The 24,480-nt window shown below is 51.9% G+C and overlaps 1 protein-coding gene and 1 long non-coding RNA gene across 2 annotated transcripts; one reads left to right on the top strand and one right to left on the bottom strand.

Moving 5' to 3' along the window:
- Nucleotides 1–119: 119 nt before the first annotated feature.
- SHPK (sedoheptulokinase) lies at nucleotides 120–17,640 on the top strand. Its single transcript, XM_036441615.2, has 7 exons — nucleotides 120–359; nucleotides 3,918–4,059; nucleotides 8,651–8,834; nucleotides 9,285–9,437; nucleotides 10,372–10,547; nucleotides 11,617–11,817; nucleotides 15,945–17,640. Exons 1-7 carry the CDS (start codon nucleotides 192–194, stop codon nucleotides 16,355–16,357), a joined length of 1,437 nt encoding a protein of 478 aa, XP_036297508.1. The 5' UTR covers nucleotides 120–191; the 3' UTR covers nucleotides 16,358–17,640.
- On the bottom strand, nucleotides 13,674–15,243 carry LOC123652521. Its single transcript, XR_006741894.1, has 3 exons — nucleotides 15,003–15,243; nucleotides 14,264–14,265; nucleotides 13,674–13,785 (listed from the first exon to the last, which is right to left on the bottom strand). It is a non-coding gene; the product is annotated as an uncharacterized LOC123652521 (long non-coding RNA).
- Nucleotides 17,641–24,480: the final 6,840 nt, after the last annotated feature.

Below are 24,480 nucleotides of genomic sequence, written 5' to 3'. Positions count from 1 at the left end.
TCTCTCCGCCTATCGCCGGGCCTGCCGTGCGGGGCTCCCCCTCCCTCGGCCAATGGGAAGAAGATCGGCCTTCGCTTTGCGTGTGGCTGACAGCTTGGCCGGCGAGGCCCCGCCCCCGCTCCTCGGTCCCGGGTTTAGGGTGCAGGAGGGCGCCCCGCCCCGCGAGCAAAACCTACGCTGGTCCCACGGCCATGGCTGCACCATCGGTCGTGCTGGGCATCGACCTGGGCACCACGTCTGTGAAGGCGGCCGTGGTGGAGGCGGCGCCTGACGACTCATCGGGGTTCGTGGTCTTGGCCAGCTGTGTCCGGGCCGCGCGGGCAGAGGCGGCTGCCCAGAGCGCGGCGGCCGGGCCCCAGGTGAGGCAGTGTGTCCTGGAGCTGCGCCGCCTCCAGGGTCCCCGGACCCCCCTCTTCTTCCTCTAAGGGGCCACCCCAACACCCCCTTCCTCGGAGAAGTCTTCCTGACTGCTCCAGCCTGCCTGATCTCTCACCTGCCTGTTGCACCCCACTTCCCCCATAGGTTAAGGCCTGTCACCGAGCTCCCCACTCTCTGGCCTCCTCTGGGGGCTTGCCCGAAGTGCTTATCCCGTGCTCTCTGCCCTCCACTTTCTGTATATCCTGACCCGAGGGGAATTCCTCTCCTTGTGTAATTCTCCGCACACCTGCTTGTGTCCTCTAGTTTAGGATTGTTTGTTCCCCAGGGCAGAGTTTGGGTTTTCCTCTGGAAATCAGATGCAGAATCAGGCCTAACAGAGAGCAAAACGTGGACTGAACAACTCAGACACCTGGTCAACAAAGGTCACCCTTCCCCCTGCCTCAACCCTCCCCTCCACCCCCCAAGGAAAAACAGATTGAAGGACAGATAGATAAAAGACTTTGGAAGAAAGACAGATAGATAGAAAGATATTGAAAGCCGTCCTTAGAAAAGTTCAGATTGATAATGATACACCACAATGGTTTATCTTGTGAAATGTAACCATGCACTACAATCCGTCTTGTGAAAGCTGCAGGAGAGAATTGGAGGATTTTACCACAGCGGGCCCTGCTGTGAGACGTGGGCTCAGAAAAGGTGTCAATCCTCAGAGCTGTATACCATTAATTCCCTGGAAAAGGTGGCTGTATGTTTAGTTACTTGACCATGGAAATTAATACCAGGGAACTTTGAGTAACCCTTTTTCTGGTTCTCAGCTTGTTCTTCTCCGACTTGAAGCAGATGGCCTCTGGCCCCTTCCAGCCACAAACCTCCACTTCTGAGCCAAACACCACTCCCAGGAGCTGTTTTCCCAACTCTGGCCACAAATCGGACTCTGTTCTTTAGGGTTCAGAGTCCGTCTTGCTCAGAAGCATTTCAGAGGATTAAGGTTTCAGGAACACTTTGCATTTTCATGGAGGCTTTCAAAGTCAGCTTGGCTGGGGTGGGAGGTGGGGGGTGCATCATGGCATTTTAGACTGATTATTTCACTTCAGGACTGGCTCTGTGGGAGTGAGCTGCAGAGCCGGGATTACAGGGAGATGGTTTAGACAGTGCCCTATTCTGAAATAGGCCCTTCTTGAACGTTACTTTCCCCACTTCCCCCAGCGTTGCAGGCACCTCTGTGTTTGTAGACACACCCAGTGCACCTGCCTAATAAGGTTTAGGGGAGGCCAGTGATAGCCCCTCAGCAAACCCCACATGTGTGTTGTGCTCTGGGACAGATAGCATTCCTATAATTTCATCTATGGCAGGATTTCGCCAACCTTGGCACTGCTGATTTTTTTTGAGCTGGGTGATTCATTTTTAAAAAAAAATATATTTTTATTGATTTTGTACAGAGAAGAAGGGAGAGAGCTAGAGAGCTAGAAACATCGATGAGAGAGAGTCATCGATCAGCTGCCTCTTGCACACCCCCTACTGGGAATATGCCCGCAACCAAGGTACATGCCCTTGACCGGAATCGAACCCGGGACCCTTCAGTCCCCAAGCCGACGCTCTATCCATTGAGCCAAACCGGTCTCTGCGAGCTGGGTGATTCTTTGCTGTGGGGCTCTGCCCTGTGCCTTGTAGGATGTCTAGAAACATCCCTGTCCTCTACCTGCTAGCAGAATTCTCCCTAAGTGTGATACCCCAAAACATTCCCATATGGCCATATGTCCCCTGGGGACAGAAACCACTGGGGTGAGAACCACTGATGGTTAGAATAGTTGATGGTTCTGTTCTTTCCTCATAACCATGCTTCTTAGTCTTTAGAAGTATTGTGTACACCATGGTCAAGCTTGGCAGCTATGTGAAAGGTCAGGCTCTTCTGTATTTGCAATTAGGTTTTTTGTTTTTGTTTTGTTTTTTTGAGGGAAACTCTGTGACCCTTTCTGCATCATTAATTTTTTTCTCTCTGGGCCTCAGTTTCTTCAATTGGTAAAAAGAGGCATAAAGGATGAGGGTTGACTGAGTTTCTAAGTTATTTTTTCAACTCTATAAAGCTTTAGGATTTGATCTGGATGCAGACCAGTTGTTAATCTGAGCCAAGGAATGGGGACAGCGCCTTTCCTGTCATCGTGGGCGTGCCCATTGTCTGTTCCCCATCACACCCCTGCAACCGGAACGAACTGCTTGCTGAACACTGTCCCCTTGTTTTCACTGCTATCTGGCCTGTTTTCCTCCTCCTCTACTGTCCCCACCCACACAACTCACCCCCCTGGGCCCATTTTAAACAGCAGCTCCTCTGTCCTGGGTAGATTCTCCATCTGATTGCCATGTGTGACTTCTTAAAAAAAAAAAAAAAGATATGTATGTATATATATATATATATATATATATATATATATATATATATATAATTGATTTTTTTACAGAGAGGAAGAGAGAGGGATAGAGAGAAACATCCATGAGAGAGAATCATCAATCAGTTGCCTCTTGCACACCCCCTACTGGGGATGTGCCCGCAACCAATGTACATGCCCTTGCTGGAACCAAACCTGGGACCTTTCAGTCCGCAGGCTGATGCTCTGTCCACTGAGCCAAACTGGTTTCAGCAATGAAAATACATTAAAAAGAAAACAACAACAACTGCCTATTATCATGGAAAGATGAACACCCTTGTTGCCCAAACAGTGGAGTCCCACCCCAGCCTTCATAGCCTACCTCTCCATGCCTGTAATTCCTACTTCCCCATGTAATCATTGTCCTACCCTGTATAAGCAGCTGGCTTAGGGGGGTCTGCAGAGCAGATTTTCGTGGGTGGCCTGCTGCTCTCCCATACTGCCGGCAGCATTGGAATGAATGCTCCTGTGTGATTCAATCCTGTCTCTGCTGAGTTGGCTCAAGTAGTGACAGGCAGCCCAGACCCATTGGAAGAGCCACTGATTGGGTCCCAGCCTCTCCTCTTTTCCAGCCTCTTCGCCCACCGCTCCCTTGCAGAGCCCATCCCCCTGGTTCTGTACCAGGTCTCCCTGGCCTTCCTCCTGCCTGCCTTCTGGAGGTGGGTTTTTGTTTCCAAGTCCAGGGCCTGGCCCTCAGGCCACTAAGGAAATGTTCCTCGCTGCTGTGTTTCAGCCTTCTCATACTCCAACTCTCTGTGGCTTATTCCTCCTGACAGCATGGTCTGCCTGAGCTTTCCTACCCTTCCTGCTAGGTGGCAACTTCTTGTAGGGCAGGGGCAGTGCTCTCCTCAGCTCACTGCACCCACAGTGACGTGGCGGGCAGGGCCTGGGCCGTTTGCCCAACTTGATCTGCAGCCGTGTCTCATCGTAAAGTGGGGGGAAGTGCATGCAACTTTACCCACCACGTTCCTGCTCCAGGTCAGGGGAGGTGGGGAGAACCCTCAGGCTCACAGCTCTTCCCTGAGGCCAGTCAGCATGTGGCCCCAGTGGAATTAGCTGGGCAGCCACTGGCCAGGGGATTCCTCCAAGCTCTTGCCCCAGGTGTCTGTTCTGTTCCAGGCGCGGGAGCAGGATGTGAGTAGAATCATCCAGGCCCTGAACGAGTGCCTCACTGCTCTTCCTCGGCAGCAGCTCCGCAGAGTCCAGGGCATCGGAGTGTCAGGACAGATGCACGGAGTCCTGTTCTGGAAAACAGGCCACGGTATGCTGGGCCCCGGGGTGGTCACACGCTGTGAGGAGTCCCGTGGAAAGCGCTGTCTGGAGGGTCAGCGGTGGGGAGGCAGGGGCACACGCTGCCTCGTATTTTGTGTCTGTCCTGACTCGTACAGATGTGTGAGTGAATGTGAACAATCCATCCATTCGACATCATCAGCCCATTAGCCAGGAGCAGGAGGGGGAAGTCTCTCTGAGTCTCTGTAGGATTCCGTGCAGTGGGTTTTCGTAGCTTTCTCTGTATGTCAGTGCTCAGAGCATCACTGCTGGCAGCCAGGAGGTCGTGCAACTGTAGGAGATGCCAACACACAGAGGAAACACTTCTGTTTTGTTAAATTATTATTAATATAATCACAGATGTTTGTGATTTTGAAACTCCAGGGTGTGTCCTTTCTATGGGCTCAGTTGCTAGCGAGGCATTATTTAGTTGATCATCATATACCAGGTCTGCCCTCGTGCCGAGGCGGCCCACTTGTTCTGTTTGGCTCCAGGAGGAGAATGAAGCCAGCGAAACAGCAGTGAGCAATTTACATGCCAAGTGCTAGGCGAAGGATGCTACCTGCATGATCTCATCCAACTTTCCCAATCCCTGTGACGTGGGCTACATGACTGGCCCCCGCTGTGCACACGGAAAGTTGAGATTCTGAGAGATTAAAATAACATGCTTGGGGCCCTGTTCAGAGTGTTGGCCTTCGGACTGAAAGGTCCCAGGTTCAATTCCGGTCAAGGGCACATACCCGGGTTTTGGGCTCGATGCCCTGTAGGGGGCGTGCAGGAGGCAACCAATCAATGATTCTCTCTCATCATTGATATTTCTATCTCTCCCTCTCCATTCCTCTCTGAAATCAATAAAAAAAATATTATATTTTTAAAAATTCTATATTGATGTACAAGTAAGGAGAATAGAATTAGGAACCAATACACCCATCACCCAGCTTTAAAAATACCAACGTTTTACTGCAGGTGTTCTAAGCAGAGGATGGGTGGCTACTTTGGGGTTGGTGGTGGTGTAGGTAAGGGTATTTGAATGTTGGATTCACCCCAGAGTCAGCGATTCTGATTCCCCTGGGCCAAGTGAGTGTGACTTGCCTCTCAGCAGCGTGCCTGGCGTCTAGGGCTACATCCTTGGACGGGCTGGGTGCCCAGGAAGGCTGGTGCAGGCTCCCTCCGTCCTTCCCCTCAGTGCCTGTTGTGGGGACAGCTGGGACCACAGGCGCTGCCCGACTCCCGTCAGTAGCAGGAGCAGAGGCCGATTACGGTGTTAGAACTGACCTCTCCGAGGGAGTCTAGGTTGTAAAAGCTTTTTAAACTCCTTAGTTTTGCATTAACGAGAATAAATGCCCTTTTAATACTAAAACCCTTTCCAAAGAGGACAGCAGAGATCTAATGATTGTGGTCTGGTCCCACGCCTTCCTTTCTGCCCGTCTCCTGGACTCTCACCACCGCACAAGCCATCGCTCTCGTTGGAGAGGCTGCTGAATATTTCATCGAGCCAGCCCACACGGCTTTTTGTCTTGTTTTCTGTTTCTGGGAAGGAGGAGAGCGACTGTTTGACGATGATGATACCTGCTTCGCGGAGTTAGGTGAAATCAATTTGGGATCAGGTCGTCCGGCTTTTACGGTGGCTGTAATTCAGGTTGGGCTTAGTACCAACAGCATAGAAGGCTCTGTGCTGGGCCCCGCGGGAGCCGCAGAAAGGCCTGGATGAAGCCCCTGCCTTCCAGGGCACACGCGAGGCAGTCAACATAGACGGGGACCGGTAACCTGCGCGGAGAGCTAAGTGTCTCCATGCGGGCACAGTTGAGGCGGTTGGAGGAGAGGAGAGGGAGTGACCAGCGTCTGCTGAGAGGCCTGTGGTTATGCCTGTTTGCAGACTCCACTTTCAGGCGCAGTAACAGCAGGAGAGAAATGGGGATCATAAAACCAAGCTAAGAGGCAAGGGTAGATGGGGAGGAGAGGTTTGCTGGTGCATAGCAGACAGAGGACGCATATGGGTACCTATAAAGAACAAATAGCAGAAAGGACAATGTCATTAGTAACTAGGGGAGCTCAGATGAAAATAACCATGAGACATCATTTTCCATCCACTGGGCTACATGAAGTCAAAATGCCATGCGTTGGCAGAGGAGTGGAAAATTGGTTCTCTTACATACCGCTGTTGGGAGTGTCAATCAGCAGAGCCGTTTTGGAAGACAATTAACAACAGGATAGCTTCTACTGAAAGGAAAAATATTAAGACAGCTGCTGTGAGTCCACAGCGCTACTGCTTGGGAATCCATTCAGGAAAAGTGCTCGAACACGTGTGTGTGCGTGGGGAGGCATCATCATGGCCGCCCACTGCATCCTTGTTGATGTAGTGAACATTGTGATGTTTACTGATGTTAGGGTGCCCACGCTGGAGAGTGACACGCAGTAGTTTAAAAGAGTGAGGTCCGCCGAAACCGGTTTGGCTCAGTGGATAGAGCGTCGGCTTGGGGACTGAAGGGTCCCGGGTTCGATTCCGGTCAAGGGCATGTACCTTGGTTGCCGGCACATCCCCAGTAGGGGGTGTGCAAGAGGCAGCTGATCGATGACTCTCTCTCATCGATGTTTCTAACTTGCTATCTCTCTCCCTTCCTCTCTGTACAAAATCAATTAAAAAAAAAAAAAAAGTGAGGTCCTATCGGGTATATGGACACGAAAAGAACTCCAGACCATGTTGTTGGGTGATAAACACAGCCCCAGGAAAAATAAATGCAGTAGAGTACTGTTTTAAAAAAACAGACAACAAAATAAAACCCCAAACCCAACTCAGACCAAACAAACCAACCAAACCAACCAAACCAACCAAACCAACCAAACCAACCAAAATATGTGTGACTGTGAACTGCGGATGGTTACCCGGCCAGTGCTGACAGTGCAGGAAGGGGGCCTGGCTCTGGGGGAGTCATCGAGCCGGCCTTTGCTTGGTCTGTAATGTTTGAACATTTTATATTGAGAATGCGTTCACTTGGCATGTGTGCAACTAAAAAAATTAAAATGGCAATTCTTTACAAAAAAAAAAAAAAAAAAAAAGGCAAGAAAAAAAGAAGAAAGAAAAAACAGAAGAATCAGATTCTGTAACACTGAAATAGGCTGCGACGCTACCGCTTAGGTGAACATTGGCAAATGATTTTTAACTTCTCTGTTCTTCATTTTTCTTATGTGTAAAATGAGGCTAATTATCACACCTATGTTATAAGGCTATTATGTATATTAAATGAATTAATTTTTGAAGTGCTTTGGATAATACCAGGTACTCCATATTTGCTTTATAATACAAAGAAAAGAAAGGTGATAGTCTAAAAATAAAAATATCAAAAGGATTTTGGAAGCAGATGACAGTTGAAGAAAAGCCGCAGAGATGCAGCTTTTGGGCCGGGTAAGAGCCCAGCGTTAGGCTGAGGCAGGAATGTGTTGTGAGGGAAGGGAACTCCCAGGAGGAGCCACCCATCCCCGGGAGAAGCATGCTACACTTCAGGTGCAGCATCTGTCACACGCCTCCCTGGTCCTCTGGGTACTGGCCAGGGATACCAGCCCGAGATTGACCAGATCTCTGAGTTCTATCTGTCACACACATCTCCATAAATACATATTTTTAATATGCTTTTATTGATTTGTCTAGAGAGTGAGAAAGGGAGAGGGAGAGAGGGAAACGTTGATGCCTCCCACACACTCCAAATGGGGGCCAAACTAGCAACCTGGGCACGTGCCCTCACTGGGAATCAAACCACTGAGCCACTCCAGCCAGGACTCCCCAGATATTCTACGGCTCTCTCCCTTATTCTGTTCAGGCCCTGCTCAGGGCACCTCAGAGAGACTTACTTGATCACTCTCTAATAACCCATCACTCTACCCTTTTACCCTGCTGTATATATTTTCATAGCAACTAAAAGTACCCGGTATTGTGTATTTGCTGCTTATATTCTATTGTATATCCCTAGCATTTAAGTCTAGATAATCTCATTATGATGTGAGTTCTAAGGTTAGGGGACAGGAGAGTGTGCTACACTTATTTTCTTACTGGGGGGAGGGGTTATAATATGAATTTTTAAAAAGTGACTAAACGCCGAAACTGGTTTGGCTCAGTGGTAGAGTGTTGGCCTGCGGACTGAAAGGTCCCAGGTTCGATTCCGGTCAGGGGCATGTACATTGGTTGCGGGCACATTCCCGGTGGGGGGTGTGCAGGAGGCAGCTGGTTGATGTTTCTCTCTGATCGACATTTCTAGATCTCTATCTCTCTCCCTTCCTCTCTGTAAAAAAAAAAAAAAAAAAAAAAAAAAAAAAAATCAATAAAATATATATTAAAAAAAAAGTGACTGAAAAGAGACATAGGAGAAGTGGGACAAATGGAGGGAGGGAGTGGCTTGCCCAGAGTCCCATAGCTGTGGATGGGGAGCCAGGTGCTCACCCAGGTGCTCTGATGGAACCACGTGGATGAGGGAAACGTTCTCATGGGTGACACGGTCTGCTGGAACCTCACTGGCCGAGCACCTCAAGGACATGCTGCTGCTGCTGGTCATTGCCCTTTCCTCTGACTTTGCTCATCTCCTTTGTTCCAGGCTGTGAGTGGACAGAGGGAGGTGCTGCCCCAGTCTTCACACCCGGAGCTGTGAGCCGCCTGGTCACGTGGCAGGATGGCCGATGTGGCAGTGAGTTCTTGGCTTCTCTGCCCCGGCCAGAGTCCCATCTCAGTGTGGCCACGGGGTTCGGCTGTGCAACCATCTTCTGGCTTTTGAAAAATAGGTACAGACACCTGTTCTCTGAATCGGGCGCTGTATTTCCAGGGGGCGGCTCCTCTGCCTGGTCAGCATCACTCCATCCCTCAGTGAGTGTGACCTAGACTTGGCCTAAAGCTGCTTCACTTCCCAGAGGGCTCTCTGTTGGTTTTCCTGTTCTAACCGGCAGGGAGGCGGGGGGCGCTAGAGAGGACAAGGGACTTGCCAAGGGTCATGTGGTGAGTTCGTGGTGAGGTCAGGGCTGCCGAGAATGGCCGGCCGATGTCCCCTCCCCTAAAGGCAGCTTTGCTTGGAGGGCCACCCCTCAGGAGGTCCATTTGGGGGAGCCACGCACACGTGGGGTTTCGGCTGCCACTCAGCCCTGCCTTGTTTGGTCCACACTGCCCACCGCTAGGGGCAGGCCAGGCTTTTAAGTCACCATTAGACCATGTTGAATTATTTCTGGTATGAAAAACAGCCCCGAGTTCCTGAAGTGCTACGACGCAGCTGGCACCATCCATGACTATGTGGTTGCCATGCTGTGTGGCTTGCCAAGACCCCTGATGTCTGACCAGAATGCTGCCAGCTGGGGATATTTCAGCACCCAGAGCCAAAGCTGGAACTCGGAGATGTGAGTATAGCCTTGCGGGCTGGCTCCAGCCAAAGGGCAGGATCCCTGGAGCGGAGATTCACTGGGCTTTCCCATGGGAACCATGGGCATTCCCGTCGCTGGGCGTGGGTGGGCCTGGTGGCAGGTGAAGCCCTTGGGAAGGGCTGCCCTGATCCCCAAAGGTGCCCGATACCTCGGGTGGGCTCCCCGGTTCTTGGTGACCTGGCCCAACCTACAGATTTCAAAGAACAACCCTCACACTATAATATATTTTGAAGAAAGGTTAAGAAATGGAAGCAGTAGGTGCGAGAGATGCCTTTTAAGTTCTGTTTAAACAATCATTTGCCTTTTCAGGTCCAGAAGTCCAGTGCCCTATAAGTCCTCTTCCTTCAGGGCCCCAATTCTGAGCTCTGTAATAAAACAAAAAGCACCTGGTAGTTCAGGTAAAGGACTTCCTAGCATGCTTTATAACACTCACAGCCCCGTCACTAACCCCGAGTGATGAGTGCATTTGGTGTTCAGGAGGTGCCTGATGGGTTTGACTCTGGTGTGGCCCGTGCTAACCGACTGTAACTTTGCACTGAAACTCCCTTTGCAGGGTGTTTGTGTTCCCCTCAGACACAGGGGCCAGATATGCCACCTGCTCTTATCTATACCGTCCTATCGCCCTCAACTGGGGATCCAGCCTGAAACCCAGGCATGTGACCTCCTGGTTCATAGGTCGACACTCAGCCACACCAGGGCCAGTGTTCACTCTTAAAAAATTTTTTTTAAAAAATCCCAGCCTATTTCTCGTAGGTTTCAAAAAGTCAGAGAGACCCCTGTGAAAACACTGGCTTCTCCCCTCCCTTCTCCGACCCGTACCCTGCAGTGTTTTCCTTTGTTGCGTTTTCTGGAAACAACAAAGAGCAGAAAGCCAGGCACTGTAAATGCGCTGTCCGCTTCTCGTTTGCAGACTGAGGGCCTCCGGCTTTCCCGTCCACCTGCTCCCCGACATCGCCGAGCCCGCCAGCGTGGCAGGCAGGACTGCCCATGCGTGGTTTGAAATCCCGAAGGGGACACCGGTGGGCGTGGCCCTCGGTGATTTGCAGGCCTCCGTCTATTCCTGTATGGCCCAGAGGACAGACGCAGGTAAGACTTGTCCTCTCCTCAGACTTCTGCTCTGTGTGAGGGTCCAGGAGGCACACCTACCTGGAAGCCTCAGCATGCTTTTAACCGATATTCTGTAAACGTGAAAAACACCCTCCCTCTGCAGGTGAAGACCCCGCTCAGGGAGCTTACACCGCAGGAACCCAGCTCTGCCCCTGCCCCTGGTCTGGGCCTTTCCTCCTGAGGGCCAGGGCAGGGGATGGCTCTCTAGTTGGCTGGTTCCTGTGTAACTCCATGACCAAGGAAATAGATGAGGAGACGAGGGTTTTTGTCTTTGTGTGCTTGTCAGTGAGAGTTTTGCCCCATCTGGCTAAAAGTCTCGAGTCCTCCCTGTGTACGAGAGCCACAGGGAGGTGGAGGCAGCAGTGTAGGGCCAGGGTCGGCAAACCTTTCCTGCAAAGGGCCCGATTGCAAATACGTCAGGCTTCGTGGGCCATGCAGTGTCTGCTGTTGGGGCATGAAAGCAACCACAGCCACTTGTAAAGGAATGGGCGTAGCTGCGTTCCAATAAAGCTCGTTATAGACACTGTGATGCGGATTTCATATAATTTTCATGCGACATGAAAGCTGCCGTGCTTTTTGTGACTTGGTCTCCGAAGTCACACACTGTCACGTCTGCTTTATTCTCTCACTAGAAGCAAGTCACTGAGTCCAGCCCACACTCAGGGTAGGGCAATTAGGCTTCACCTCCTGAAGGAAAGAAATAGTATTCAAGAATTTTGGACCTTTAAAAGAATATTTTTTTTATTTTATTGATTTCAGAGAGGAAGGGAGAGGGAGAAAGAGATAGAAACATCAACGATGAGAAAGAATCATTGATCAGCTGCATTCTGCACGCCCCCTACTGGGGATCGAGCCTACAACCGGGGCATATGTCCTGAAGGGGAATAAAACCGTGACCTCCTGGTTCATAGTTCCACGCTCAACCACTGAGCGTTGCCGACTGGACTGGACGTGTTTTCAAAACCAGCACACTCTCCCCTTGCCCGGTTGTGACTGTGACCTCCAAGTTAGCCCGATAGACCTAACCTTTGCTTTTCTTGGGCCCCAGTTCTCAACATCAGCACTTCGGTTCAGTTGGCAGCCTCCATGCCGTCAGGGTTCCAGCCAGCACAGACTCCAGACCCTGCAGCTCCGGTCGCCTACTTCCCCTACTTCGACAGGACCTACCTGGCAGTGGCAGCCTCCCTCAACGGGGGCAATGTGCTGGCCACGTTCGTCCAGATGCTGGTCCGGTGGACGGCGGATCTCGGTAAGATGTGGCCCACGCAGCGCTGCCTCTCTGCTTGTCCTCTCATCACGGCAGTGAACGTGCTGCAGAAGCTTCTAGATTCACGTCTCAGACCCAGGCAGACCCAGAACCTCTCTTCCTTCCTTAGGAATCTGAGCCTCTTGTTTTCCTCTCATCTCCTGAGCTGCCACCCCCTACTCTCTCCTGACCTTGACTGCGGAGTGTCAGAGAGTCTCCCCGTTCTCCCCTGCCCCGCTGTCTTACTTCTTTGTCAGTGAGCCCCCCCCCCCCCGCCCTTGCATTTGGGGTTTTCCCTCTGAAGACTAAAGATGGCTGAAAATAAAAGGATCAAAGACGAAGAGTGAAAAATCTGGTATTTTATAATATTATAAAATCATCATAGCACTTATTCCTGGCCAGTAGGGTCCTGAGTCCCTGTCTCAGGGGGGGTCCCTGGAAACTCTGGGGTCCTCCTGCTCTCGTCTCCAGTTTTCAGGGTAGAGTTGGTTTGGCTTTTCCTCTGCTCTGCACTCACAGGGAAACGCGAAACCTTCCCAGCCACTTATGGTAGAAATGAAATTTCTGGCCTAGGGAGAGCATGCTGATCAGATTTACTGGAGACCAGTAGGAGCTCAAAATCGGGCCATTCCAAGAACCAGGTACCCAACACAGCCATGGGGGGGATGCCAGGCAGCAGGGGGCAGGGAGACTCTTACTGTCAGCTACCAGACAGTGCCGCTGACTCACATGGGCCTCGGAGGTCAGGGTTGTGGGGAGCTCTGGCCTCTTGGCTGGGGTGTCCTCAGGATGGCTTCATTTAAATGACAGGACTTGGATTTTGTTTTACCTGCATCAGGGGAGGGTTTCAAGATGCGGAACCAGTTATGAGAACCTTCCAACAATAAGGCACTGGTTCAACTAGATTGGGTCTCTCAGCTGTTTACTGAGCTGGCCAGTGTTGCTCTTTCTACAGAAGTGACCCGTTTTCTTGCCCCTGAATGACTTGGGAATATTAACTTTCCCTGTAAGATCCTTCAAAAAAGTCTCTTCTGATTTCCTTGGTTCTCATTTTGAGGAAACAAAGAGTGTTTTGAAGGTTCCTGGATTCCATATAACTTGACCATTTATGAAAATTTTACAATTATGTCATTTTATTGAAAAACACATAAATGTAAATAAAAGACATATTTATTAACCAGAAATGGAAATATTTCAGCATAAAGTACAAAAGTAAAACTCTTGCTGGATTTAGAATTTTGCTGAATTTGCATTTTGTTCCAGAGGTTAGCTTAGAGGCAGTTCTACCCTCGTGTGGTCGTTTAGAGCAGGCCCCTGGGGCTGGCGGCCTGGGCTTGAATCTCAGCTCTGCCTCCTCCTGTGTGCCTTTGGGAAGGTTACTTCACTCCTCTGCACTTTACTTCCCTTACCTGAGAATGGTCAGACATCAGGGGTCTTGGCAAGCCACACAGCATGGCAACCACATAGTCATGGATGGTGCCAGCTGCGTCGTAGCACTTCAGGAACTCGGGGCTGTTTTTCATACCAGAAATAATTCAACATGGTCTATACTTCCCTTACCATGTTGGGGACATCGGCCGGCCATTCAGCAGCCCCTTCATGTCGCATGAAAATCCTAGTGCCTACCTCAAAGGACTGTGAGGGTTCCGTGAGTCAATACTGGGAAGCACATAGAACAGCGCCTGGCCCGTAGTGATAGTGAGTGTGATATGACGCTTGTTAAATAAGGTTGGGTGGTGAGTTCAACCCAGGGCGTGACCTCGGCTCCCTGCTCTGTCTCCAAGTCACTATGTGGCCTTGGGATGTCCCTTTCCTTCTCTATTTTCCCAGCTCCAATGTTCTATGATTCTAGGCCCGTGGTGTTGACATTTGGCAACTCACAGCAGTTAATCTCACCCGTAGATTTGGATGAGGCAGTGAGCCAAGGCACACAGAGACAGAGGCTAGAAGCCAGATCTCCCAGGCCTTCAGCTGTGAGCACCTTCCTGCAGGTGCTCCTCAAGGCTTGCCTAGGTGTTTCCCAGTGAGGAAGAACATGTCCTTAGCTGGTGTAGCTCGGTTGGTAGGAGTATCGTCCCATAAACTGAAAGGTCGAGGGTTCAATTCCTGGTGAGGGCACATACCCAGGTTGCGGGTTTAGGGTGTGTATAGGGGACAACCGGTCAATGTTTCTCTGTGTTTCTTCCTCCCCCACTCCTCTCTCTCCCTTCCTTTCTCTCTAGAATCAATAAACGTATCTTCAGGTGAGGCTTAAAAAAAAAGTTTTGAGAATGTGCTATTGCAACAAAGATAGCAATAAAAACATTTTTGAGTTCTTATTAAAGAAATACAAACACATCATTATTATTTTTAAACTGTAGATCTTATTTGTGTTTCAGTGATTTTTCTACTAGTGCCATTTTTCTGTTCCAGGACTCAATCCAGGATACACATTGCATTTAGTCATCACATCTCCTTCGTCTCTCTGTCTTCTATTTGATTGAACTGTTTTTTTTAAATTTTATTTTTTATCTCCTTTCCCTTTTTTCCCCATTAGTTGATGTCTTTACATTTATAGCTGTGCTTTTAGAAGTTTCCAACACACTCTGTTTGCTAGGACATGGAGAGACTCACTCTTACGTGTTGCTGTGCAGTGTAAGTTGGTGCAGCTTATAAGGAAGGAGGGAGTGTTATGTGCATATCTTTTGACCTAGAAGTTCCCTCCAAGGACTCAGTCCTACAGATGTACACGCTTGTACACCTGTACTAGGTTACCACCAAGCACATGAGCTTCCTGACATTTTAGTAGAATTTCTATAGGAAAGACACATATTTATTCAGCAGAGCTTAACCAGAGTCCTGCTGATCAAATTTTGACTGTGCAAATTCAGGGTATTTGGAATACAGCAAGAGTTTTATTTTTGTAATTTATGCTGTATTATTTCTACTCCTGGTTAATAAATGTGTCTTTTATCTAAATACATGTGATCGTATTTGTATGTTTTTATTTTATTTTATTGCGTTTTTTACAGAGTGAAAGAGAGAGGGATAGAGAGTTAGAAACATCGATGAGAGAGAAACACTGGATCAGCTGCCTCCTGCACAACCCCTACTGGGGATGTGCCCACAACCAAGGTACATGCTCTTGACTGGAATCGAACCTGGGACCCTTCAGTCCGCAGGCCGACACTCTATCCACTGAGCCAAACCGATTAGGGCTGCATTTATATGTTTTTCAATAAAATGACTTAATTGTAAAATTTTCATAAAAGGTTAAGTTATGTGGAATACACAAACTTTCAAAACACTCTTTGGTTCCTCAAAATAAGAACCATGAAAATGCAAAAAGACTTTTTTAAAAAGCTCTCTCTCTCTAGTTGCTGAACATGTACAATATAGTTTTTTTTTTAATGTATATACTTATTTTTTATTTCAGAGAGGAAGGAAAAGGAGAGATAGAAACATCAATATGAGAGAGAATCATTGATTGGCTGCCTCTTTGGCATCCTCTACTGGAGATCGAGCCTGCAATTCAAACATGTGTCCTTGACCAGAATTGAACCCGGGGCCCTCCAGTTTGCAGGCCGACGCTCTATCCACTGAGCTAAACCAGCTAGGGCTATAGTAAAGTTTGTATAGGTTAAATGTGCTGATGATTTTACTCTAGGTTTACTTCCCTTATTGTAATTTTAATAAGATCCCTACGTGATTCCTATGCATCGTCAAATGTGAAAAGCACTGGTCTAGACTGGGGTTCTCCACTTCTGCAGGGGACGGCTAGACCATGCTCAGCCCTCTGATCCTGGGATTCTGTGACTCTGCTGGTAAGTCCGGTGGAGTCATGATGGTACTTATTGATCAGTACGTGCCTGATGGCCCTCTGCGACCAAGGGTCTCATAGCTGGTTAGGGTGCATAGCAACCTTTACATGACCTCTCCCTGAAGTCTGGGCTGGGGTCTGCAGTGAGAGAGCTTGCTGAGATCTGGGGCCGAGCCTGGCTAGTCAGGTTATGTGAGTCCCTGAGCAGAAAGCAGCCAGCCACGTTGAGAGGAAGCAGTCAGTAGACCTCTCCTTGCTTGGGGAATGCTGTACTGGCTCATCCTGCAGCGGGGGGTGCATAAGCTCACATGGTCTTCTCTGTTCCTGGCAGGCGTGGAGGTCGAAGAATCCACTGTGTATTCACGCATGATCCAGGCAGCTGCAGAGCAGAGAGACACCTGCCTAACCATCACGCCAACGGTGTTGGGCGAGAGGCATCTGCCAGACCAGCTGGCCTCAGTGACCAGGATCTCCTCCTCGGCCCTCTCGCTGGGGCACGTGACGCGGGCGCTGTGCCGAGGCATCGTTCAGAACCTGCACTCGATGCTTCCCTTCCAGCGGCTCCGGGAGTGGGGCGTGGAGCGGGTGGTCAGCAGTGGGAGTGCGCTGTCCAGGAACGAGGTGCTGAAGCAGGAGGTGCAGCGGGCTTTCCCTCTCCCCGTGTCCTTTGGGCAGGATGTGGACGCAGCCTTGGGGGCGGCACTGGTCATGCTCCAGAGAACCCTCCACCAGGAGGAGTCTTAGTCTGCACACTCTTTGGCCAAAGCACTGTTGCCATTTTTATCTAAAGAACATCCCTGACGTGATCTTGGAGCCATCCTTTTCCTGGACAGCAATGTTGGCAGCTTTCAAACAATGTTTGTTCTCAGGCCACCGTGCTGACCACGAACTTTCTCCAGGGCACACGCTACTGATGCAGCCACCAGGTCCCCAGTCAGTGCCTCTGAGAGGCTCACCTGGGAGCCGGCTGCCAATGTCAATGTGGAAAAAAGGAAAAGAGGAAAGTAACCCAGCATCATGGTCAGCCCGCTCACCTGTGATTCACCTGTAGACAGAGAAAATAAATGTGGGCTTCAGACACACAAAAATGCCTGGTGGCTGTGGCTCTGAGTCAGAGAGACGACCTGCCCTCCACCCCACCTCCAGCTTTTGGATTGGTTGTTTCCAGGGATAGGAAGCTCTGACTCGGGTCCCATGTACTATCAGAAAAGTCCTTCCCCCTGGACTGGACCACATGACCCCTTTCCAGTGTCAGTCTCCCCTGGCCGCAGCTGGCTATGTGGGGCAGGCGGGCTGAGGTGAAGATGAGGGGTCTGTGCCTGCCTTCTTGCCATGTACTCCCCCCCTCTCCCCAAGGAGAGGATGCTGTGCCGGAGCGGCCCCAGATCCTCACAACACAGCTGGTCTGAGGGCAGGGGACAGGGAAGGAGAGTTGGACAGCATGACCAGCAGGAGGTGGATGCTGTGTGGTCCCACCACTCACATTGTTCCCCCGAGCCTGCCCAGGCACTGCAGGGCCCTTTCTGGGAGTGGATCTGTGCAGCAGTGTGTTTTTGCCTCTGCACAACCTTGGGAGCTCCTAGGCAGACTGAGGCCCCCAGGCATGCTCCCACCAGAGAGAGGACCCATTTAGTCAGAGAGGACCCCTTATCCTGGAGGCCTCAGCTCTTCTTTCTGTTGGCGTGAGCCTTGCTGGCCCACCACGTGTTCCTGGCTTGCAGAAACATCCCACTGGAGTCAGCATGCTGGCAGGGACCCCAGAGCATCTTAAACCTTCCATGGTCGGCGGGGATGACCACGGAGTGGCTTCCAGGAGAAGGCCGCCATCGCTGTGTCTGCTTCCAGACTCCCCAGGGCCATGCCAGCCTCAGGCAGACGCTGAGGCACCCAGGCAACTCTGCGTTGGGGAAGCAGCCATGTCGTCTCTTTGTAAATGTCACTTTGTGAATGACGTCATTGCCTGACGCTCTTAGGTGACGCTGCCTGGCTGTGCTGATTGAACTCAAGATACTAAAACTCATTCTTCTTGAGCCTTGTCGCTTGAATAAAAACACCTCTGCTTTGGGGAAACAGATCACTCAGGAAAGCTGTATAATTTTTCTCTCAGCCAGAGGGAGGTCAGGTGCCCTCATCTTGGATCCCCTGGGGGAGAAGGCGCCCCCAGGAGAGGCTGAAGGACAGCTGGCCTCTGACTTGCAGTGCCAGGGGGCTGTGGATGGAGCCTGTAAATAGAAGATCGGGAACGGAGGGTGTCCTGCAAGCCCAGGCAGCCCAGCCCAGAGTCCAGGGTGGCCCTTCCTATTCCACCCCTGAGGGCTGAGCCTCCTGGGGCCCAGGCTTGTCCGCAAACAGTCCTGTCGCTGTTCCTATTGCACGCGGCCCGGAGCCTCTGCAGGGTGCGAGTACTGCTCACTCCCCCGCCCTCTGCCACACACACCCTTCCCTGGGAACTCGCTATCCCCACATCATGTTCATGTGGCTTTCATGTTCTCCGTTTTCTTCTCACATGGGCTGAAAAGCTCATGATGGCAGGTTAGGTGTTCTCTGTCCTGTCCTCTTCTGACATTTAACCTGGGCTGTGGCCCATCTTTGGAATGGTCTCCTCCCAGCTCAGTGCCATCGCCTGCTGCAGTCTCCCTAGCAGCACATTTGCTGCTGGATCACAGTGGCCGCTGGCATCTGTGGCCCCCCGGCTTGTCCCTGTTTCAGGGAGCCCCGCTCCATAAGCGTCACAGAGCCCGACAGGCCTCCCTCACCCGCCCTGGTCTCCTTAAAGTCAGAGACCATCTATTCACCCCACTCACTGCCGTGTGCTCGCCACGTGCATAGTGGGCCCGCAGGAAAGGGGGCCGGTGAGACTGACTTCGTAGCCATGGTTACAGACGGGTTACGGACAGGCTAATCGGAAAGTGAGCTATTCGTGCTGTAGACATGCTCACTGGGTGACTCATAAAACATTAAGCAAATTTCTTAAAATTAAAAAACAATTAGCCCCAACCCCAAGCTAATGGCCGGATAAGCTCTGCAGCCAGCAGATGTGGTTCTCATGCTGAAATAATGAGGATGAGAGCAACCGGCATTCCTGTCTGGAGCTCTGCCGGCTCAGAGCCTGTTCACACCCAGTGTCAGGGCTAATCCACAGCAAAGCCCCGCAAAGCAGGCCGGACGGGCGCTCCTCCATGGTGTGGATTAAGAAGCAGGCCCAGAGCCACCACCCAGGTTCATGCAGCCAGCGTCTGGCACAGCCCGGCCTTTTCTCCCGGCTTCCATTGCCTGCTCACTATTGACCCTCTCCTCATATTCTCACTCTTGCTCCAGTCCCTGCCCTTGGGTCCCAGCTCAGCAGAGCAGGCTTGGCTGTCAGGTGCAGAGTCAGGTGCTGCGTGGATGCCTGACCTCCAGCACAGCCGCGAGCCCCTACCCACTTTCAGGGCGTGCTGACCCCTCTGCAGAGCCCCGCCCATCACGGGAGCTGGTCTTTCAGACTCAGTGGCACCTGGTGACACTCATGCGCAGGCCGAATGCAGAAAGAAGAGTAAGTTGCTGTCAGGGTTGTAGCTTGTCATCTGGATCTGGGACCCCGGAAGCCATTCCAAACCTGGGAGGCAAGACGCAGACATCAGAAGTTAAAACAAGATTTAGAAAGCTCGAGACCAGACTAGAGCTGTCACTGCCCTTGGGTGGGTGACAGGGACCTGCAGCGGCACCTTAATTCCTCTCCCTGGGGCTGGGGCTGGCAGCGCGCAGGTCCTGCCCTCCTGGAGCTGCCAGGCTGACGGTTCCCGGCTGTGGTAATTAGGCTTTTCATTGCTAGCCGTGCCAGAAAGCCTGGCTTCAGACCTGTGAGGAGCCTGGGTAGATGAGGAAAATGAATTAGGCTCCTATTGCCAGGTTGAGAGCTTAGTGCAAGTCAGCGTGCCCCCTGGTGGTTAACGAAGTGGGAGAACGGGCCCTTCATGATATTAGCAATTCTAACTTGGCCCTCCCTGCCCTGGCCCGTGTGGCTCAGTTCGTTGGAGTGTTGTCCCGTGCACTGGGAGGTCAGGGGTTCGACTCTGGTCAGGATACATACCTGGGTTTTGAGTTTGATGCCCGACTTGAGTGCGAATGGGAGGAAACCTGTCTCTCTCTCTCTCTCTCTCTCTCTCTCTCTCTCTCTCTCCTTCTTCTCTCCCTTCCTGTCTCTCTCAAGTCAATAAAAAAAAAGGTTATAAAAAAAAAAAAAAAGACTTGGCCCTCTCACCTGCTCTGCTTCTTGTCCCCATCACACAAGAGCTCAGCGAAGCACCCCCTACTGGAAGTCATTATTATTTTAAAAAATATATTTTATTGATTTTTGTACAGAGAGGAAGGGAGAGGGCTAGAGAGTTAGAAACATCAATGAGAGAGAGTCATTGATCAGCTGCCTCTTGCACACCCCCCACTGGGGATATGCCCGCAACCAAGGTACATGCCCTTGACCGGAATCGAACCCGGGGCCCTTCAGTCCCCAAGCCGATGCTCTATCCATTGAGCCAAACCGGTCCCGGCTGGAAGTCATTATTAAAACATGATGTGTTTACAAGGGATTTTAATGGGCACATCATCACATAAACTCAAGAACACCCTGTTCAAATCATCATCCAGAAAACCACACGGGCGGCGGCGGCGGGGCCCAGCCCTGAGGTCTTGTCCCCGTCGCCATCTCATGAGTTTTAGCGGAGCCGCCACTGGGCGCCAGTGCCGCTCAGAGAGAGCAGGTCACCATGCTCCTTGGCCAGGCACGGGGCGAGGCTTCGAGAAGGGAAATGGAGGGCTCGGAGCCCTGCCTCACCCTGGAGCCGTTCAAATCTGGGAAGCAAGATAGGAACAGCAGAGAGATAAGAGCTCCATGCAAGCTTTAGGAAGCTCCAGACGAGAGTGGTAGCTCACCACTGTCCTTGGGCAGGTCACATAGCTTCATTTCCTTATCTTACAATGGGGGCAAAATCATACTCACTCTCATGAAATCCTGCGAGGGCCGATGAGATGGCACAGCTGAAGTGCTACCCCAGAACCCCCGCACACTGCATGGGCCCAGGGAGTGCTCGCTGCCATTATTGTCATTGGGATCAGGCACCAATGGCCACGGGAAGGCACAGTTGAGGGTTCTGCAGGAATGGGGAGGTGAGCATCTTAGGCCAGGTCCTTGGGGGTGGCAGGAGGCTATCTGAAGGAGGGGATATTTGAATGACTGAATCTCAGCTTCCATCGGTCTCACCTGTCCCCTGGCCTTAGGCACGGGCTGTGACCCTGCTTTGTTGGGCTGTTTACCCAGGACACCCTGCCAGTGGGGTGGCGGGTTTGGGAGGCCCGAGCAGCGCCCTCCTTTCCTGGGAGCTGAGGTCACAGCTCTGGCTGGTCTGGGCTGTGTGTGGCTAAGTGCACTGCAGCCCGGGCCTGGTGGGAGGAGGGGCAACGGCTAAGTGGTTTCTGAAAAAGGGCAAAAATGATGGGAAAGGCTTTGGGATCCTCTGGGAATCAGAGCTGCGGCAACAGCAGCTGCTGCCATTGCTGGAAGCGTTTTCCTTGAGTGCCAGAGCGCGCCCACAGCCCGTTCCTGCCGGAGCAGAGCAGCGCAGCCCAGGGAGGGGCCCGGGACCCTCACCCTCGGCGGCGGGGAGGCAACTCTGCCCACACCAGCCCAACTCTCCTTTCCAGCAGCAGCGGCCTACAGCTCCCCGCGCCCGCCCCGCAGTGAGGGGGCGTGCCTGTGTCCAGCTGGTGAGTCCCTTTTTGTTGTTTGATGGCCATTGCAGCTGTTAGCTGTAGAATGGCATAGCGAGCCGTCCAAAGCTGGGCCCGCCATTTGCCAGCTGCGCGACTATGGGCAGTTCAACTAGCCTCTGGACGCCTCAGTGATCGCATCTGAAAACTGGGGAGAATAACTGTCTGCCTCAAAGGTCGCCGGGAGGCGTAAGGGAAGCTGGAGCTGCACTCAGCCTGGCTAATCGCAGGCGCTTGGTAAGTGATGGTCGCTGTTATCCACGGGGCGGGCGGTGTTTGCACCAGAGTCATCTGGGCGAAGAGCCTGCAGGACCAGCGGTTTGCGGCTGGAGGGCTCAGGTGTTGCCCTCTCTGGAGGAAGGAGGGCAGGGGCCCTGGGTTCTTGTCCCGGCTCCATTCTCTCTTTCGGTATCCGGCAGAGTCCCTCTGGCTCCTCATCCCCGGGTTGGAAGCTCCCAGCTTTCCACCTCTCCTTAGGAGGCCGAGGGGACAAGAATGACCAGGGCCTGCAGGGAGCTGGGGGCAGAGAGATGCTTGGGCAAACGGGGCAGCGGGAGAGCCACGCCCCAATTTGGATTGGGGAGAGAAGAGCGGAGGCTTCTTCCAGGGGCTGGGCAGTGTCCTTCCAGGGCTTTGCCGGGCAGGGTACTTATGTTGGGACTGGCCTTTAGTTCAAATGGTGAGTTTGTGAATCTGCTAAATCAGAACAACCATCTCCTTCAGACACCCCCAATCGCTGTTGGAATGCATGCTCCCATCACTGTAGAAGGTTTGACAGCGACAGGGGGGTTGCCCATGGGGCTCACCTGCAGGGCACATCTCAAGCCTGGCAGTGACAGGCTGTCCTGTCCGTGTCCACCCTCCCCGCCCAGAGCAAACTGCCCCTCAGGCCCTACCCTGCTCTCTACTCCAGGAGAAGCTTGGTTTTTGCAGGGAATCAGATGCAGGGCATGCAGAACAGATCCGGCTCCGCTGACGGACTGCATGAGGGACCGTGTGGGCTGCTCCATAGTCACTGGGTCGGGTTAGGTTTGGGTTGGTCAGAGAAAGCGGGGAAGCTGCTAAGAAGGAACATTGCCAGAATGTTGTAGGTGCTCTCTTGCTGGCCTGTCAAGAGCTGCTAGCCAGGCAGCAGGCTTATTCCTGGTTTTGTGACCAGCCTTACTCCAGGGGAGACATTCCTGGGATAGCCAGACCTGGCGTAGGGCCTGGGTGTTATTTATACTTCATTTGGGTTTTGAGCTTCCTGGGACACTTGTTTGAGTGACAGGGTGGTCAGGTTTGGGGCTTCAGGGTGGAAGGGCATTGTCCCCAGCTGCCTGGCCCCGGAGCTGGGGGTCTGATTGGCCCCCAGACTCTGGTGTGAGGTCGGGGGCTGAGTTTCCTGGCTGAGAAGGAACCCCAAGTCTCCCCGAGAGCTGGTAGAGAGCTGGAGATGTTCTGGAGCCAGGCTGCCTGGGAGCCAACGCAGGCTCTGTTTCTGACTGTGTGACCTCCAACAAGTGATGTCACCATTCCGCGCCTCAGTGTCCTCTTCCTAGAGCTGTGAGACTGGAGTGAGGGAAGGCCTGTGACGGTTACAACAGGGCTCACCTTTGCACAGCACGTGCTCAAGCACACGGGTTATTTTCATTCTTTCAGTCACCTGTGCTTGTTATTTTATTAATTAAAAAAAAATCTTTGTTGTTGTTGCTCTGGACATTGTCTCAGTGGTTAGAGCATTGGCCCACACACCAAACGGTTTCGGGTTTGATAGTTGATGTGTCTCTCTCACATGGATGTTCCTCTCAATCTCTTTCTTGCCCTCCCTCCCACTTCCTCTAAAAAAGAAAAAATATCAATGGGAAAAATATCCTCAGATGAAGGGTAACAACAACAAAAAAAGATTTTTTATTGATTTTTGGAGAGAGAGAAAAGGAGAGAGAGAAGGAGAGAAACATCCATGTGAGAGCAAAACATGATCCAGCTCAAACTGGCCAGAGTCTCCTGTGCCTATTACATGGTGACAGGCTCCCATACAATGAACAGTCCTTGACAGGAAGTTATCTCCTGGAAGCACGGACTAGTGACCAGGGTCAGCCTTCTGGAGCTTTTCATGGCTTCCTACCATCCACACAACAATACCCACATCCTGTGGCCTGGGCAGTCAAGGCCAGCAGCCACCTGGTTCTGACCTCGCTGCTTATCCCCCAGTCCCACTGGCTTTCTTTTCCTTGGCTCCAGGGGTCCCCTCTCTCGCCTAGTCCCAGCCCAACCCTACTCCCCTCCAGGCCCAGCTCATCGGCCACCTCCTCCAGGCAGCCTTCTTCAGCACCCTGGCCCCTCCAGCACACCTGAGCCACCCCTGGTTTCTGTCTCAGAGGGCGTCTGAGTCCTTTGGGTTTCCCCAGCACAGGGCCAGACACTTAGTAGGTGGGTGCTGAATGATGGCTGAATGAGTATGTGCGTGGCTGGAAGTGGGGCTTCCTGTGGCCAGGAGCACTTCCTGCTGCAAGGTTTCCACCTGATGGATGAATCAGAGAAAGACTCTGGTCCTCCGGAAAGTGGAATAACAGGCAGGAGGGGAAATGGGCCGGCAGCCAGCTGTCTGTCCTGTTCACGGGTACAGAGCTGTGAGACTGCCTCACTCCCCTCAGGGACCGGGGCATTGGATCACAGCTGATTTATTGCATGACTCCACCATGTGCTCTGGGTTCTCACTGCCTGAACTCTCACTGGAAATAGCATGTCGAGCTGGAGGTGGGATTTGAATCAGGATATGTGTGGTTTCAAGGCTTGTAGTCATACTCATTTCCTTCTTCAATATCCTGCAAGTAAAACTAAAATCAAGTAATTGCATGTCTCAAGACCTAGAACCTAGGAAGTGACCGTGCAAAGAAGGCCTTCAGGGATTGATGGCCAATAAGCTGGGCCACTCTGGAGGGGAAGGGAGCAGGACTGGTGCAGAGATTAAGGGGTGTGGAGGAGACTGGATCCTGAGGGAGGTGGCATTTCAAGAAAAGGAGGAGAAAGCACCCCAAGGGGAGGCACAGCAGGAGCAAAGGCCATTGAAATGTGGGCAGCCCTGGTCCCAGGGTGTGGGGATGCCCCGCCAGATGGAGGGAAGAGCGGGAGGTGAGGTT

The sequence above is a fragment of the Pipistrellus kuhlii genome, unplaced genomic scaffold (assembly GCF_014108245.1).
Source record: "Pipistrellus kuhlii isolate mPipKuh1 unplaced genomic scaffold, mPipKuh1.p scaffold_m20_p_178, whole genome shotgun sequence".
NCBI lineage: Eukaryota > Metazoa > Chordata > Mammalia > Chiroptera > Vespertilionidae > Pipistrellus > Pipistrellus kuhlii.
This window is presented reverse-complemented; position numbering and strand designations above follow the sequence as displayed.